The 15318-nt window shown below is 49.1% G+C and overlaps 4 protein-coding genes and 1 long non-coding RNA gene across 10 annotated transcripts in view; 3 read left to right on the top strand and 2 right to left on the bottom strand.

Annotated features, from left to right (window-relative positions):
* Positions 1 to 1865: 1865 nt before the first annotated feature.
* Positions 1866 to 5519, top strand: hsdl2 (hydroxysteroid dehydrogenase like 2). The gene is made up of 11 exons (XM_019872743.1): positions 1866 to 2027; positions 2650 to 2813; positions 2883 to 2981; positions 3218 to 3332; positions 3694 to 3797; positions 4059 to 4157; positions 4232 to 4426; positions 4498 to 4569; positions 4656 to 4802; positions 4884 to 5012; positions 5355 to 5519. The coding sequence occupies exons 1-11, from the start codon at positions 2011 to 2013 to the stop codon at positions 5462 to 5464; spliced, it is 1251 nt and encodes a 416-aa protein (XP_019728302.1). The 5' UTR covers positions 1866 to 2010; the 3' UTR covers positions 5465 to 5519.
* LOC109517535 (serine/threonine-protein phosphatase 2B catalytic subunit gamma isoform-like) lies at positions 5517 to 9089 on the bottom strand. The gene is made up of 14 exons (XM_019872742.1): positions 8884 to 9089; positions 8303 to 8500; positions 8002 to 8126; positions 7819 to 7930; positions 7585 to 7730; positions 7370 to 7509; positions 7219 to 7296; positions 7049 to 7143; positions 6793 to 6918; positions 6572 to 6649; positions 6410 to 6494; positions 6025 to 6122; positions 5895 to 5921; positions 5517 to 5784 (listed from the first exon to the last, which is right to left on the bottom strand). Exons 1-14 carry the CDS (start codon positions 8930 to 8932, stop codon positions 5651 to 5653), a joined length of 1491 nt encoding a protein of 496 aa, XP_019728301.1. The 5' UTR covers positions 8933 to 9089; the 3' UTR covers positions 5517 to 5650.
* A 140-nt stretch (positions 9090 to 9229) lies between these two features.
* On the top strand, positions 9230 to 13597 carry LOC109517537 (protein phosphatase 1 regulatory subunit 3B). 6 transcript variants are annotated; one of them, XM_019872745.1, is made up of 4 exons: positions 9369 to 10172; positions 10540 to 10740; positions 12484 to 13326; positions 13357 to 13597. In XM_019872745.1, the coding sequence occupies exon 3, from the start codon at positions 12524 to 12526 to the stop codon at positions 13298 to 13300; it is 777 nt and encodes a 258-aa protein (XP_019728304.1). In that variant the 5' UTR covers positions 9369 to 10172; positions 10540 to 10740; positions 12484 to 12523; the 3' UTR covers positions 13301 to 13326; positions 13357 to 13597. The 6 variants fall into 6 exon arrangements, with proteins under 6 accessions (XP_019728307.1, XP_019728304.1, XP_019728306.1 ...); XM_019872748.1 differs by lacking the exons at positions 9369 to 10172; positions 10540 to 10740 and adding an exon at positions 9230 to 9314; XM_019872747.1 differs by lacking the exon at positions 10540 to 10740.
* Positions 13598 to 13899: 302 nt separating this feature from the next.
* The window catches only part of mfhas1 (multifunctional ROCO family signaling regulator 1), a 16391-nt gene continuing 14972 nt past the window's right edge, over positions 13900 to 15318 (top strand). Inside the window, exon 1 of the mRNA XM_019872740.1 lies at positions 13900 to 15054. Coding sequence (XP_019728299.1) covers positions 14888 to 15054 — 167 coding nt within the window. The 5' untranslated portion in view covers positions 13900 to 14887. The remainder of the gene's footprint in view (positions 15055 to 15318) is intronic.
* The window catches only part of LOC109517540 (uncharacterized), an 11305-nt gene continuing 10868 nt past the window's right edge, over positions 14882 to 15318 (bottom strand). The window contains exons 2-3 of the long non-coding RNA XR_002168565.1: positions 15101 to 15301; positions 14882 to 15037 (exon numbers count right to left, since the gene is read on the bottom strand). This is a non-coding gene — a long non-coding RNA (uncharacterized LOC109517540). The remainder of the gene's footprint in view (positions 15038 to 15100; positions 15302 to 15318) is intronic.

Here is a 15318-nt window from a genome sequence, read left to right as displayed (position 1 = left end):
CGACGACGACATCAAACAGTGTTATGAGCGTGCACGTGACAAAATGTCTGTTTCTTGTGACCGCCTCAGTGTTATGTCATATCATTTCATGTCAACTAACAAGTGCGCGCTTGTCAGCCAGCAATATAGAGTTTTCCGCAACACCAAATGCGTTGAGAAATACTCTCTGAGCGCACACTGCTTCACTCCGACCGTTCGTAAACTCACAGCGTTGTTTAAATGTGCTCTTTGGTTATTCACACTGCTCCCAAAAAAGGAGTGCCTGGGGTGATGTTTAGCTCAGCGGGTAGTGCACATGCCCAGGTGCCCCCCAAAAAAAAACAATCAACCAGACTACCAAGGTTTGGTTGTGTTTTTATGCACCTGGAAGAGCAAAAACTAAACAGCCAGATTCAAACACCTGACCCTTCGGTCATGAGCTACCCGCTCTACCAGCTGAGCCAAAGCCACGCAGCAAGTCCAACATGCTGTTGTTGCCGTGCTGGTAATTGGTGACAGTAGCAAGACTGGCACCAAAACAAAATCATGCTGGTCTATGCTGTTTTTTTTTTTTTTTTTTTTTTTTAAGCAGGGTGTTGAGGCAGTAGTCCTTGTTGAAGGTGAGCCCGTTTCGAATCGTGGCTCTTTTCTTGCATTCCCCCCCTCCCGTTTTCTGGCTCTTCTTCGGGTTGTCCTGTCCAGTAAAGACAAAAAGCCCCAAAACACAGCTTGGAAGGGACACTGTTCACCCAGCACATTGAGCCACGCTGACAGAAACAGTTCAAGCACAAGCTGCAGATTGGTTTAGAACAGGGGTGTCCAAACTACCGCTGCGAGGCCATTTGCAGCCCGCTATCCATTTTTCAGTGGCCCACAGCATACACTAAAAATTATATTTGACACGATCCATCAGGCTAGTTTAAATAAATAAATTCTTTCAAGATGGTAAGCTTGAGAAGAAAGGGTGTTGAAAAAAATGGGTATCATTACCACTAATAAAGTGGTTTATATACACTACGGTTTTCTAGGTATGCAAAGATACAAATAAAAGTATTTGTTCAGTTTTTCTTTTGTCACTGAAACGACCTCACAAAATGTGGTGAGGAAAGATCATTCAAATTTCAAACCAAAAAACGTTTTTAACAGAAAAATACGAGGTAACATTTTCTCAAATTAACTTGAAAATGATATAGAATTGCTTGCATGATGGACTTTGGCCAGCTTAATCAATTAAGGTGGCTCTTGGATCTTTATATGTTTGTTTGTGGCCCTCAAACGAGAAAGTTTGGACACCCCTGCTTTAGAACACAAGCTGCGTTCGCACACACTCACGCACATACTTTCGGAGTGCTGTTAGAGCAGCACAGTGAATTTCACAACGCACTCAACCTCACTTTAGTGTTGACTCTTAGCATAGAATTAGCAATTAGCATTGCCCGCAGGCTTCGGTGATGACATCGCTCGTGATGTCGGATGAACCTGCGAGGCTGTCGTCCAATCAGACCTTTCACGTTTCAGCTCATCGACCAATCAGACTGCAACATTTTATTCACACAACAATAAAGTTTTATCTTTGAAAATGGCACTCTTCTGTTTTTTTGTGCGAGCGTGCTTCGCCAGCCGGTCTCGTTTGTCGACATTTGGATATTCCGTGAACCTATAATGCTATGCTAATATGTTTTTGGATTGTGCGATTACACTTGACACAGAAAGGCCGCAGGAGGGATTTGAACTCACAACGTCACAAACGAGAGGCGGGAAATTAAAATCCGATAGAAACCGTAGATGCCTTTATTCCCATTGTTTCGTTGCATTTTGTAAAAAGTTTTGATTTGTTCGCAAACGTGTGTAACGACTTAACGGCTCGCGAGGATCTTTGGCAGTGGACCGGAAGAAGAGCTCGGTCGTTGGGGAGGGTCTTCCGGTTTCCTTCAGTGGGTGAAAGGTGGACGACAACTCAAGTGCCTTTTTTACCCCCTTTTCCATTTGTTTTGTTTTATTGTTGCCGCGGTTGTTTTCTTCGGAGTGGTCATGCTTCCAAACAGCGGGTGAGTTCGCCAACAGCCTCTTTGATGACTCCTCATTAAAACGAAAAAAAAAAATCACTTCTTCGGTAATGCATGTTTCATTGCAAGGGAAATTATTTTTTTGCCTGTGCTAATCGTTAGCATCGAGTCATTAGGTTAGCCTTGTTAGCGTTTGGTTGGTCCTCATTAGGCTCAGGTGGGGTCTGTCACATTTTAGTTACGTCATTGGACTGGTCGCCAGCCACCGTCAGGGCACACAGACCAACAATTGACTAGCAGCCATACAATGCCAGGGCACATATAGTAGGTATGGGACACAAAATAAATTCAGCATATTTACATTCAAGAAATTCTTATTGAAAATGAAGCCAATAGGGCTCTGACGTCTGCAGACTCAATTAGTGGCGCCCAGAGTTCAAAGTAAACACGGTGAAGCTACATTGAGCTGTTATGCTGTCAACAAAAGTGAAGTCACCCCCAAGTTTAAATGCATTTAAATCCAGATTCAAAAATTAGCTTTTCTTCTCGAAATAAATCAATGTGACTGGAAAGAGCTTGAAAAAAGAAAGTGTGCCTAAATGTTGTCAATATGTTGAGAAAGGATGACAATTTATGGTTATGTTTGTTTTTCTGCACGGCGCAGGAAGTTGGCAGGCCTCACCCTGTTCATCACGGGCGCCAGCCGCGGCATCGGCAAGTCCATCGCCCTGAAAGCCGCCAGAGACGGCGCCAACGTGGTCATCGCCGCCAAGACAGCGCAAGCTCACCCGAAGCTCCCTGGCACTATCTACACCGCCGCGCAGGAGGGTGCGTGCGTGCGTGTGCGCTAATGTGCTCACGCTCCAATATGACCTTTGGCTTTTTTTGCTCTTCCAGTGGAGGATGCGGGCGGGAAAGCTCTGCCGTGCGTGGTGGACATCCGAGACGAGAAACAAGTTGAAGACGCCGTTCAGAAAGCCGTCGCCAAGTTTGGAGGTTGGCATTGTTTTCTACTTTCTCGACATTTCTTCCAAAGTTGACTGAACATCCCGTTGCGGTGTTTTGAAATTTGTTCATTGGGATTTTTGAGATTGTTGACTTACTGTCCAGCTGAAGTGATGAATCGAATACCGGGAAAGCAGTGAACAGGGACTTTTACAAAATGGCCAACTCACAATCTAGACCAATAGTGGATAGAAAGTGATTATCAACACCATCATCGCCATCACCAGGCATCGACATCTTGGTGAACAACGCCAGCGCCATCAACCTGACGGGAACTTTGGAAACGTCCATGAAGAAGGTGGACCTCATGCTGGGAATCAACCTGAGAGGAACATACATGACGTACGAACCAACACGCACGTACCACCGTTGCAACAGTTTGAGAGATTTCCATTTACTTTTTATTTTATTTTTTTTTTAAATTACAACTGGAGTCTTGTTTTTTTTTAATTGAGCGGTCCATTACTTTTTAATTTTAGTTTAAAAAAAAAGCTGTTTATTTTTCTTTTGTTTTTATTATTAGTGGGGGGGGTTCTTAGTGTTTTTTTGTAAACACTCGTTTTAATCCTATTTTCTGAATGAAAATGGTTTTTCATTATTATTAGGTTTTTTTTCCATTAACCATATGAACCTTGGCGCGCATGCGTGCTCGTTAACGCACAGCAGGGCATAACGAGTGTGCATTTATGTGTGCGTTTGGTAGGTCCAAGATGGTCATTCCTCACCTGCTCAAGAGTTCGTCCGCCCACATCCTCAACTTGTCGCCGCCTCTCAACCTCAATCCCATCTGGTTCAAGAACCACACAGGTAACCAACGACAACCAATACTGGTACCCTTCGTCTGATACACAGGTTAGGTGAGCTAAATAAACTCAGGTAACCATGGCAACCAACCTGCCAACACATGGGTAAGCGTCGCAGCTGACATGCAGGCCATCACGGTCAGAGGAAACCTTGCAGAGGCAACGTTACAAATGACATGTGTAACCATAGCAACAGACACAAGAAGCCATACAACAAGCATGACGCGCAGCCTGATGATGTCACATGCACGCACGTCGCTTTCAGCGTACACCATGGCCAAGTACGGCATGTCCATGTGCGTCCTGGGGATGGCGGAAGAGTTCAGAGGTCAGATCGCCGTCAACGCCCTTTGGCCAAGAACCGGTGAGTGACCCGCGCTCAGCGTTACCGAGCCATGTGCTCATACGCTAACAGGAGCCGGTATTTTGTCGCCGTAGCGATCCAGACGGCAGCCATGGATATGTTGGGTGGCGCGGGCGTGGCCAAGCAGTGTCGTACGGTGGACATTATGGCGGACGCCGCCTACGCCATCTTGACGCGGCCCAAAACCTTCACGGGCCACTTTGTGGTGGACGAGGACATTCTGAGGGAGGAAGGGGTGCAAGACATGGATCAGTACGCTGTCCAGCCAGGTCACACGCTCACACGCAGGCACGTAGATTGGCATGCGGCAGTCTCACGCTGCTCTCTGATTGGTCCGCAGGTCACCCGCTTCTGCCCGACTTCTTCCTGGACGAAGCCCCCGAGGTGCTGGCCCAGCAGATGGAACAACACGGTAAAACTTTTCCCGCAATGGGTAGCAGCCTCGCCGACCCCCTCCCGGTTTGATGATTGACAGCTGACCGAGCATTTTGTTGCAAGGGGCGACGCCCGCCTTCAAGCCGCCATCCTCGTCGGCCACGCCTTCTCCCGGCGGCCCCATCGAAAGCACGTTTGAAGTGATCAGAGGCGTCCTCAATGAAGATCTGGTCAACTCCACGAAGGCGCTCTACCAGTTTGACCTTTCGGGTGAGCTCAAGGTCGGACGCCATCACCTGTACAACAAGAGGGTGTCTCTCACCTGTTTATTCTGTTTTTTTTACCGGACAGGAGAACACGCGGGTGTTTGGTTCCTGGACTTGAAGAGCGGCGCGGGCAGTACAGGGCGGGGCCAGCCGCACGCCAAGCCCGACGTCGTCATGACCATGGACTCGGCCGACTTCAGCAAAATGTTTACAGGTAAGGGTTTCCATGGCAACACTTCAGCATGGTCAGGTGTCCTCCACAGATAAAATGTGGGCAGTGTGCAGCTTTGTTTGTCCTCTCGGTGGTAATACTTGTTCCACGGTAGTGTCTTCATGTGGTAACAATATTGTGCGGCTACTGTGTTAACCGGTTTCCGTGGTAACATGCTACTGTAACATGTTCCCATTGGAGCGACTGTGTTCCTGTCGTAACCTATTCCTGCGGTAATGCATTTGTCGCAGTCCGCCAGTTTCCAGGGCAATCGGTTTACGCGGTTAGAAGTTGCTAAGGTTGACTGACCAGTTTCCATGGTAACATGTTCCCACATGCACGCAGGGAAGCTGAAGCCGACCCTGGCCTTCATGTCTGGGAAACTTCGCATCAAAGGCGACATGGGGCTCGCCCTGAAGCTGGAGAAGATGATGGGCCGCATGTCGAAGCTGTGATGTCATCAGGTAAAGATGATGTCATCATATGAATAAAAGTCAACACAAGAAGTAATTTTGCCTTGTTTATTGAGGATGTAAACCCCGCCCCTGCGTCGCGTCGTGCAAACAAAAACAAAAGTCCACCAGCACCGTCCGGGTGTCGATGAGAAAGAGGAAGAGAGGACAGGAAGCCAGGGTGAGGGGCTAGGCCTCGTCCGTTCCATTGTCGCTGCGCGGCGGGGTGTCTCGTCTCGGCGGCATCCTCTCATTGATGCGGTCCAGGCCTCGCGCCTCCTCGAAACTTTGGATCCTGTGAGGTGGCTTGAAGTCGTCACCACCTGCCGGCAGACACGCCCGCGTCAGGTAACCGATCCCGCTGTTGCAATTTGGTGGCTTTCTCGCCATTTGCTACCGTCGACGGACAATCCAAAAGTTGTGGCGCGCTTACCTCGAGCTTCCTCCGCCTCTTCCGTGGCTGCGGAAAGAAAGACAAGTCCAAGGTTAGGCGCGCTCGGTGAAGAAAATATGGCCGACGACGCCGACGTGCTGTTAAGTGCGATAGGCGAACTAAGTCTCACCGCTCTGCAGCGTGCGCCGTCCTCCCGACAACACGCCGAGCGGCAACGTTCCAGACGGCGTTAACCCTTTCAGCTGCAGCACGCTCTCATTCTCCTCTCTACACCAGGAATGAGAATGACAAAAAAAACAAACAATTGTCCTTTCAAATTGGACGCTAATACGCTTATCGAATACGCCAAAGGGATATAAGTGACATTAACTGAGATAAATGGGCACAAATGACAATTAGCGCTTGGCTAGTTTAGCGCAAACTAATGCTAATATTAGCGCACATCCACCAGTAGCAGGAGCTGGATTTAAGTTGAACCAAAAATTCGCACGTCAAGGGGAGAAGCTAATCAGGCGCGAGCTAGCGTTGCCGCCATTCTTTTTCAACAGACTTACCTGAGCACGGAGAACACTCGGGCCATCTTCCCGATGGCCCGGATCTTGTTCCTGATGACTTCTTTCCGGACAGCGGGGGCTCCGCCTGCAACAGGAAGTGTATGTGCTCTTAAGTTTAAAGGCGGCCGCGGTTCAGAGGTCACTAGGAGTTCCAAAAGTCACCTTCTCCCGGGTCGTCGGCGTCGGTCATGAGCTCGTCGTCGGAGCAGATATTTAACACGTTGACCAGCATCTCTGTCACTGCGCAAACAGCACGGGTGTCGGCGGGGAGGTAGTCAGCGGTGACGCAATCCGACCTGATATGCGCTTTGATACGAGCTCATCTGACAAGATTGTCAACGGTGACGCGACGCGTGTCACGCTCGGTCGCGACGCGATCTGACCTTTCTCTCCAACGAAGGGCAGCGACCACGTGAAGACATCCATGAAGTTGGGCAGCCAGTAAGGATGCGGCGAGCAGTTGAACTGACGGATGTTCATCACGTTGTTCTCGTACTTCAACACCGCCGCTATGGCCCGACCGATATTGAGCAGGAGGGGGTAAAAAAAAAAAAAAAGTCAGATGACTGATTAATCGGCTGATTATGAGGAAAAATACAAAGATGAAAAAATCTTTTTTCGGGGGTCTGTCAAGTTTACCTTTGTTGTTGTACACGTCCAAGTAGTTTGGAGCAGAGAAGATGGTGATGAGGGAGGGGAAGCCCGTCGTCTGACTCTTCCTGTACATGCGGTAACTGACGCACACACGCGCATGCACACGTGAACATACACATGGAGAGTCGGCCATGTTGATTCTTTTGCGTCCTTACCCAGCATCCTGTGCCTCGTGCGCCCGTATGATCGACAGCAAGTTGTTGTTCATCAGGAAGTCACAGACGGCGGCGTAGCTACACACAAAAGTGAAATGAGGCTCCGCGAACTTGCGGCGTGGAGTCTCACTATCAGTGCCCGCTACGCTACCTGTAGAAGTAGGAGCAGCCCCTCACGCTGTTGTGGCTGAAGTGGTCCTGGTTCTTCTCGGAGCCGTAGTCCTCGCCGGGGTCGGACCACAACAGGTCACACATGGGCCCGAAGGCCGGGGGTTCCTTGAAGCGCTCCAGCTACACGCAAAGGAGCGGGCGTACGTTAGGGGAGGCGGCCGGGCCGTAGGCGGGGGTCGCATGCGGCGCGCTGACCTTGCGGATGTCGTCCAGACTGCTGATCTCGGGACTCAGGCCCCCATGGACGCACAAAAACTGCTGGTTGAGCAGCGCTGCCAGAGGGAGGCAGTCAAAAGAGTCCATGCACGCCTCATACACGCGATCCGAGTACTTCATCTTGCCTGTGCGCACGTGCGGGGAGAACACGACTAAGGTTAGTGGAGTTGACGTCATAACGTCGGACGGATTTTGACGGAATTCAAAACTCACACTCGTGTTTAAAGGTGAAATACTCAGTGAGGTGCCGACACTCGTGGTTTCCCCTGAGCAGGAACAGCGTGTCCGGGTGGTTAATCTTCAGAGCCCACAGGAACAGGACGCACTGGGAAGACAAGCCCCGCTGTCACTTGACAGGAAGTGCGTGTGTGCTGGCGCGGGCTGTTTAGCGCTTACCTCGATGCTAAAGTAGCCCCTGTCCACGTAGTCACCCAGGAACAGATACCGGGTGCTGCTGGGGGAGCCGCCCACCTCGAAAAGCTTCATCAGGTCAAAGAACTGTCCATGCACGTCGCCGCACACTGAACACATGCCCTTCATTACAACATGCGGGCCCAGACTGCGAGGTTTTTTTTTTTCCCACATGCTTAACTTTTTCCAAACTTTTAATGACACCCATACATCATAACATCCACTGACTAAAATAATAACAACTAGCATCAATGTGCAGTGTTGTACGTTATGGGCGTGCCCGTACCTGTGACAGGTGCATCCACGTCCAGCATGCACTTCTCTTGGCGCAGGATAGCGGCGCCCTCGTTAATGATGCGGAGGGCCGCTTCCTCCTCCAGCCGGCCTTCCTTCAGCAGGTGCGCCTTCAGGACCTCCACGCTGGGGCGCTCGTCCACGTACAGCTCAGACACAGACAGACGGGCCCCCGGAGGGTACGGCACCGCTGTGTGCGCATGCACACACACACACACATATGTTCGCTAGCTGCCAGGAGTACCACCTCATACTAATAGTGTAGGGCGGCAAAAAATTACAACCCCAGTAAAAGCCATGCAGATGACAACATGAAAATTCACATTCTTAGTGTTGATGAACTTAAAAGAATATTACAATAATAGAAATTTCTCACATTATAACATGAAACTAAACGCTTCCGTGGATGTCTATTAATTTCAGCTACTGTATCGATACAAGTGAGTGAGGCGTGCCAAGAGATGACGGTGACGTCATCACATTGCGCCTAAAATGGGCGTAGAGTCCAGCTAGCAGCTAGGCTATAAGAACAAACCCGTCGCAGAAGACGAAAAGGAATCATGCAGCGGTCACCTTTAATGGGCCGTTCCGTGGTGGACACTTTGTACTCTTTGGCGGACATTTTGCACCTAAAGAAATCAAGACAACTCGGGAGAGGACGCCCGGGCTAGCCGAGGAGCTAGCCGGGCTAGCCGAGGAGCTAGCCGCGCTAGCCGTGGGTCCGCGCGTCTCGCCGAAATTTGACGCCGCCGATTGGCGGGCCGGGCCGGAGGTCAGCTGGAGTTCCGGGGGGCCCACGGGGGTCCGGCGCCTGATGAAATCGACGACTTCCTGATGTTTGCGTCGGGAAGCGCGCAAGCCAAGCAAACGAAAGGAGGAGCGCCTTTGACGCGCGTGCGCACTGAGTCCCATTGAGTGTCCCGCTCGATTGCTTCGGCCTGAACATCCACCTCGCAACAGAAGCCAGAGGACAGCCTTCTTACGTTACCACGACTACTGACAAGGTCTGATGTTTTTATTAATTTTTTTCAGGTTAGGCTTGCATTTTGCAGTGGGGTTTTTCTGTTGGTTTTCCATTTCATTCTTGTCAGAGAAGATTTATAACTACATTCTCAATGATGAAACATGCAAAGACAAGGTTGCAAAAACTTGGACTTGGCACCCTGCGGAAGAAAAACAAAAGAGATCCTCCTACATTTGCTTAGTATGATTTCAATATGTTCATGTAGTGCACAATTGTTGGCGCAAGTGAGGCTGCCATTGAGTCTGCTCATTGCAGAAATTCCCTTTGACACCCAGCACACAGCCAACTTCTCCTGAGTGGAAACAGAACTCTTTAGTCTGCTTGCAACTTTTCCAACTGGCCTCATGACTTGTCATGCAGCAGAGAGGCCTGATCAGATAAACAGTTTTGAGGTGGTCAAAAATGTAGATGTTAGAGGAGAAAAAAACAAACGAAAATGTGGGTGAGGCTCCTATTTAGAATTGAAGAATTTCAAATATTGCTTCTTTTTTTTTTTTTTAATACCATCAAAATACCCCCCAAAAAATTATACTGCAAATTTTAGCTGCAGTAAGATACTTTGGCAAATTACAGTGAGTTACCGTTGCTATGCAGTCGAAAAGTGACATTTGACAGTGTGCTGGCGTGGCCAGGCCAGCGTCTTTTAATTTGCATACGCCCACATGACTTGATCAGGCTTTGACTAATGATTGACACCTGTGACTATTTTGAGCAGCTGGGTGGGCGCTGCGTTCAAGGACGGCGTGGCTGGACGACATGTGGACCTTCTTCTCTTGAACTTCAACCCGCGCGCAAATATTGACCGCTCGTCTGCACAACAAACTCAACAACTGTGCCAGTATTTCACCAGTCGATTTCTTCTGTCCCCCATTCAAACGCTCTGCTCTCTTCTGAGACCTTTTCGACGGAACTCTTGGCATTTGATGCCACTGAATTTCAAAGGCGGTTCCAATGCACATGGGGGACATTTTCTGTCCTTTTAGTGCAGGGGTGTCCAGACTTAGTCTCCCAAAGGTCAATGTCCTGCAAGTTTTAGACCTGATTCAAATGATCTTCTTCACACCTTTCTTCTGAGCTGATCATGGGGGTAGCGCACCTTGACAACCGTAGCTGAATGTTCCTATTTTAGTGGCCACCAAACGTCCATGCGAACTTTTCTTTTCTTTTCACCTTTGACCCACGCGCGTGCCCTCTTCGGGAAGCAGGTGGCGTGACGTCACGATCACTCGGCCACGGGTCTCTCCTGATTGGTCCCTCGGGGCTGTCCACGTGGCGAACGAGTGACTCGAAAGCCTCGGCGCGCGGCTGTCTCGCGGGTATGAGCGTTCAGCCCGTCGAGCTGCGCGTGCCCGCGGGCCCCGAGCAGAGGACGTTTGGGGAAAAGTGGACGCACGCACGCCGCGCAGGTAAGACTTCACTTTTGTCACACTTTGGCGACACGCCTGCGTTCGACTTGTGCCTTTGGAAGACGCGCGGACGTGAGGTCAACTCGAGCTCAAGTGCCTTTTTGGGGGCGGGGGGGGGGGCGGAATGGGGGTAACCACTTGAACGTAGTGCAGGTGCCTTGTGTGTCGAATTCCAAAGATGAATTGATCGAGACGGATATTTTCCACTGGTTACAAATATTTCATTCCTGTGAGAAATATTATGCAATGGGGGCAGAGACTTTGACTGAAGGGTGAGTCACAGTTTCAAAACTTTCCTCGGAAAAGTTTAAAACGCTCAATACAAGTCTAGAAAATATCTGAAAATTGTCAGCAATCCTCACCAAAATGTAAATGCACATTTGTGCTTATGCCCACTTCAACCCCCCGCAAACATTCAAATGATCAACTCAATATTTGGCATTTTACAGACACAAAGCCATTGAAACTGTAGCGAGCGCCGATTGAGAATACGTTAATGTGCATCATGTCCAAAATATTGGGGCCGATCGTTCTAATATTTGCAGCGGTTGAAGTTGTCAAAGTCCAGCTGTCCATGTCAATTTTGGTGAAGATCGATTGCAGTTTTAGGACATCAAGTGACATGAAGCTTTTTATACGGAGAGGAAAACAATGAATAAACTCCCAAATATTAGGGTGATTATTTTTATATTTTCAGAGGTTGAAGTGGGCATGACTAGAGATGTGCACATAAATTTGGGGGACGATTGGTCGTAGCTTTCTGACATTAAGTCATTGAGAATTTTGGTGACAATTGATCCCAGTTTTCAATTATTAAGCAATGTGAAGCTGATTTCAAAGTGTTGCAGACTGTCCCCTTTCCTAACTTTGTCCAACTATGTAAACAACATGACGATCGTTTTTTGGGGAATTAATGCTACTCGCTAATGACCAATAGTATTGGTTCAGGTAACTTTTTGGGGGGTTGGGGGTGGGGCATGCTATTGTGGAAAGGCATTTCCAGTCGCCTTCCATCCACAGTCGCATGGGTGACGGCTGTGGTGCCCCTCCCCCCTCAAACCTGTCAGTGAGATGCCACACACATGCGCAAACCGCCCCCCCTCCCCCCTTGCATGCCACTCAGTTAAAAAAAAAAATGTAAAAGAATGTTGCAAAAAAGACTGTAGTAAAATGAGACGTACTGCTTGAAATAGAAAAGTACAGAATCTAAAATCTCGCCAAAAAAAAAAAGATCAGTTAAAGTTCAGACAATCTGGAAAAAATATACTTGAGTACAGTAAGTAATTATTTGTACTTGGTTACTTGCCCCACTTTCACACAAATGTGCTGCAGAGATTATTTCATGCGTACAAAAAGATGATGGATTTATAATTGCCACGAGATGCTACAAAGAAGTGATTGATTGTCTGATAAAAGCTCTCAAGTCACTTCCACATAGTTCCTCAGCAGCAGGATGCCACTAGATGGCATCAAAGCAATATTATGAGCATAAAACAACAGGTTACAAAGAAAATTTGAAAGGTATCTGTATATACATGTCATTTTTAAATTGATACATACATTATTTTTAAATTTAAAACATTAGAGTGTGTGTGGGGGGGGTGAATTCCTGTCTCCACTATCACTGCTGAAATGATGCAAATGTCCCCACTTGTGCAATAGAAGAAGTTATCTCATCACAGTTAATGTGAAAGGTCACACAAAAGTTTTTTTTTTTTTGCCCCCCCCCCGTTTGTTTCTCAGGGTGATGCTAAGCTAACGCGCTAGGCAAAGCGCTGTCAAGATGCCGACGGACATGGCACTGCCCCTCTTCCTGTCACAGGAGGACTTTGCCTTCCGGAGAAGCCCCCAAGACCGGAGCCCCGCCTCCAGCTGCCATGAGCACACCTCCAAGAAGACCAAGAAGCAGGTGACTTTCGCGGACCATCGAGGCCTGCCCCTCACTAGGGTCAAGGTCTTCTCCCAGTTCAAGGACGCCATCCACATTCCCCACAGCGTCCGCCTCATGCCATCCAACCGGGACGATGACAACGACGAGCTGGTCCTGGATTTTACCCAGCCGGCGTCCGACTACGTCCTCTTCCGCCAGAATCTGGACAGGAAGTGCGTGTGCCTGGAGAACTGCGTGCTGAAGGAGCGGACCCTGGCGGGGACGGTTAAGGTCAAGAACTTGTCCTTCGAGAAGCGCGTGCGGCTGCGTGTCACCTTCGACTCTTGGGAGAGCCACTCGGACGTGGAGTGCGCCTACGTCAAGGACTCGTACCCGAGCGCGTACAGCGACACATTCTGCTTCAGCCTGGCCCTGCCTCGATTACTGGCCCCCCACCGTCACGTGGAGTTCGCCGTCTGCTACCAGGTGGCCGGCGCGGAGTACTGGGACAGCAACCACGGGCACAACTACCGCATCCTCTGGTCCAAGGACAAGCGGCGCCGGGACGGCGATAGCCAATTCGACTTGGGCATTCACTTGGACGCCTTTGGCAGCCTCACCTGCGGACACGGAATCCTCCCAGAGTGGCCCAGCTATGCCAGATATGAGAATGTGGGACCTTACTACTGAAGGGGGCTGCAACCTGAGCAGAAGGGCAGAGGTCACCGACATGCTTTTCGCCATGAAGAACAAACACAGATGAATAGAAAAACAAAACGCTGCTAGGTGATGTCATCACGTGACATTTGTGTGGTCTTTTAAATAAAACATGTTGAATGTTTTAAGCGAACGAAAAGCTTTTTTGATAATAAAGACGAGCTCTTTTAAATGTGTTGGAGGAAGTCCACCAGATTGCCCACTGTTATATTTTCCTTAGAATTGTTTTTACTTGTTGAAAATAAAACTTTTGAAGTTATTGCTTCTGAATGAACTCCAAGGTTATTAGTAGTGATGTTAACGAATTATGTCGAAGCGTGTATCAAGTAAAGAAGGGAGCGTTTCCACACTTCAGGAAATGATTCAGACTGTTGCACAAGGTTTGACAGAAATATAAACCGCTCAGGCATGGGCTTCGTTCAAAATAACTGTGTTTTGATAGTCTTGGCCAGCTGAGACGGAAAGCGTTGTAGTCGCGATTAATTTGGAGGTAGCTTGGCTGCGCGAATGTATGGTCAACACTCCACACTCTATCTTCTCACCGCCACCACGCTCAAACGGTAGCCGAACATCCGTCCAATTGTTGAAAAACCAACAATGACTCCCAGGTGACGTCATTTCCTACTTTTGATCGACAATGACACGCGAAGACCACGAGAGGGATGCAGTAAATCACAGTATGTTTTCTGTGGCACATTACATAACTGCATTCGACGTGGTATAAAGTTATAGTGTAACGTTTTTCATGCCTCCTCATTCAAGTGGTCGAATTACGTTCAGTAAAAGTCGTGAAAATCGTATTCAAATGAAAAGTTTGAGATAACATGAAGTCGTAAAGCGGACACACAATTAGAATTTGTTCAAAGTTCATAAAGACGTCAATGACACAAGGATAAGTATACGTCACGTACTGAGAAATAACAAAAAACGTGGAATTGGAATAAAGAATTAAAATGCGCAAATATGAAGTAGATATTATCAGTAAAAGTGATGTAAGATGAAGTGAAATGGAAAAGAAGTAATATAATGGTATGAAATCAGTATTTAATTATGTAGCGGCTTAGATTTTTTTTGCACGTCAAGACGTCGATGACAGTTGACGTGGTTCGTTATCGTTGTCATGTGTGACGTTGCCGAGGACAACGTCACGAACCAAAATTAATTAAAAAAAACGACAAAACTAAATCAAGAATGCGAATGATGTCGAATCAAAATATGTAAACAGGAAGTAGACTTTCCTTGTCTCCTCCTCCTGTAGGCGGGGCGGGGATGATGACGACGACTTCCTCACTTTCTCCGCAGCAGCAGGAAGAGAGACGGAGGAAGAGAAGAAGAGGAGGAGTATCCTAGTAGGAACGCGTCTCAGCCGCCCTCCGCCATGTCGACGCCGACGCGGACCCTCAGCTTCGTCGTTCTTCGTTTTCTTTTTCTCCTTCCGTGACCGCCGCCAAACATCAGCGCCACGGCGGCCATGAAGCCCCGCCTCCTTCTCGCTCAAGGCGTCCCCGTTTCCCGTCAGCAGGCTACTCGCGCGGAGGTTTGGGAGATGAGGGGCAACCCATGAGGACTCTGAATGAAAAAAACAAGGACTGGGCGGAGGGGGAGGGTGAGCAAAGGCGAGGAGACGGGCCGCCCCCCCTGGAGAACAATGTTAAGGCGGCCCAGCTGTGGCGGGACGCCGCCCTCCGCTCCAGGAAGCTGCGCAGCGACCTGCGCCAGCTGCCCCCCTATGGGCGGGCCCCCCCCCTCCGCTCCAGGAAGCTGCGCAGCGACCTGCGCCAGCTGCCCCCCTATCCCAAAGATGCGGACCTGTCCCACGTGGAGGCCCTGAACCTGGGCAACAACCTCCTGCAAGAGCTACCCGAAGGCCTGGCATCCAGTCTCAACAACCTGCGTGTGCTAGTGCTGCGCAGGAATCACTTCTCCACCGTGCCGTGCGCCGTATTCGAGTTGAGGCAGCTGGTGGAGTTGGACCTCAGCCACAAACGACT

This window comes from Hippocampus comes, unplaced genomic scaffold (genome assembly GCF_001891065.2).
Source record: "Hippocampus comes isolate QL1 unplaced genomic scaffold, H_comes_QL1_v1.1 scaffold1230, whole genome shotgun sequence".
Taxonomy (NCBI): Eukaryota; Metazoa; Chordata; class Actinopteri; order Syngnathiformes; family Syngnathidae; genus Hippocampus; species Hippocampus comes.
Note: the sequence above shows the minus strand (reverse complement) of the source record. Positions and strands in the feature narration are given on the sequence as shown.

What these genes read in the sequence shown, in the direction of transcription:
- hsdl2 (XM_019872743.1), top strand. An exon ending in CTACACCGCCGCGCAGGAGG is followed by an intron (nt 2,814 to 2,882) that starts GTGCGTGCGTGC and finishes TTGCTCTTCCAG; the next exon opens with TGGAGGATGCGGGCGGGAAA. An exon ending in CCAGCAGATGGAACAACACG is followed by an intron (nt 4,570 to 4,655) that starts GTAAAACTTTTC and finishes TTTTGTTGCAAG; the next exon opens with GGGCGACGCCCGCCTTCAAG.
- LOC109517535 (XM_019872742.1), bottom strand. Translation starts at nt 8,932, where the DNA reads ATGTCCGCCAAAGAGTACAAAGTGTCCACCACGGAACGGCCCATTAAA. An exon ending in CACGGAACGGCCCATTAAAG is followed by an intron (nt 8,501 to 8,883) that starts GTGACCGCTGCA and finishes ATGCGCACACAG; the next exon opens with CGGTGCCGTACCCTCCGGGG. An exon ending in GGCTGCTCCTACTTCTACAG is followed by an intron (nt 7,297 to 7,369) that starts GTAGCGTAGCGG and finishes TTTTGTGTGTAG; the next exon opens with CTACGCCGCCGTCTGTGACT.
- LOC109517537 (XM_019872748.1), top strand. Translation starts at nt 12,524, where the DNA reads ATGCCGACGGACATGGCACTGCCCCTCTTCCTGTCACAGGAGGACTTT.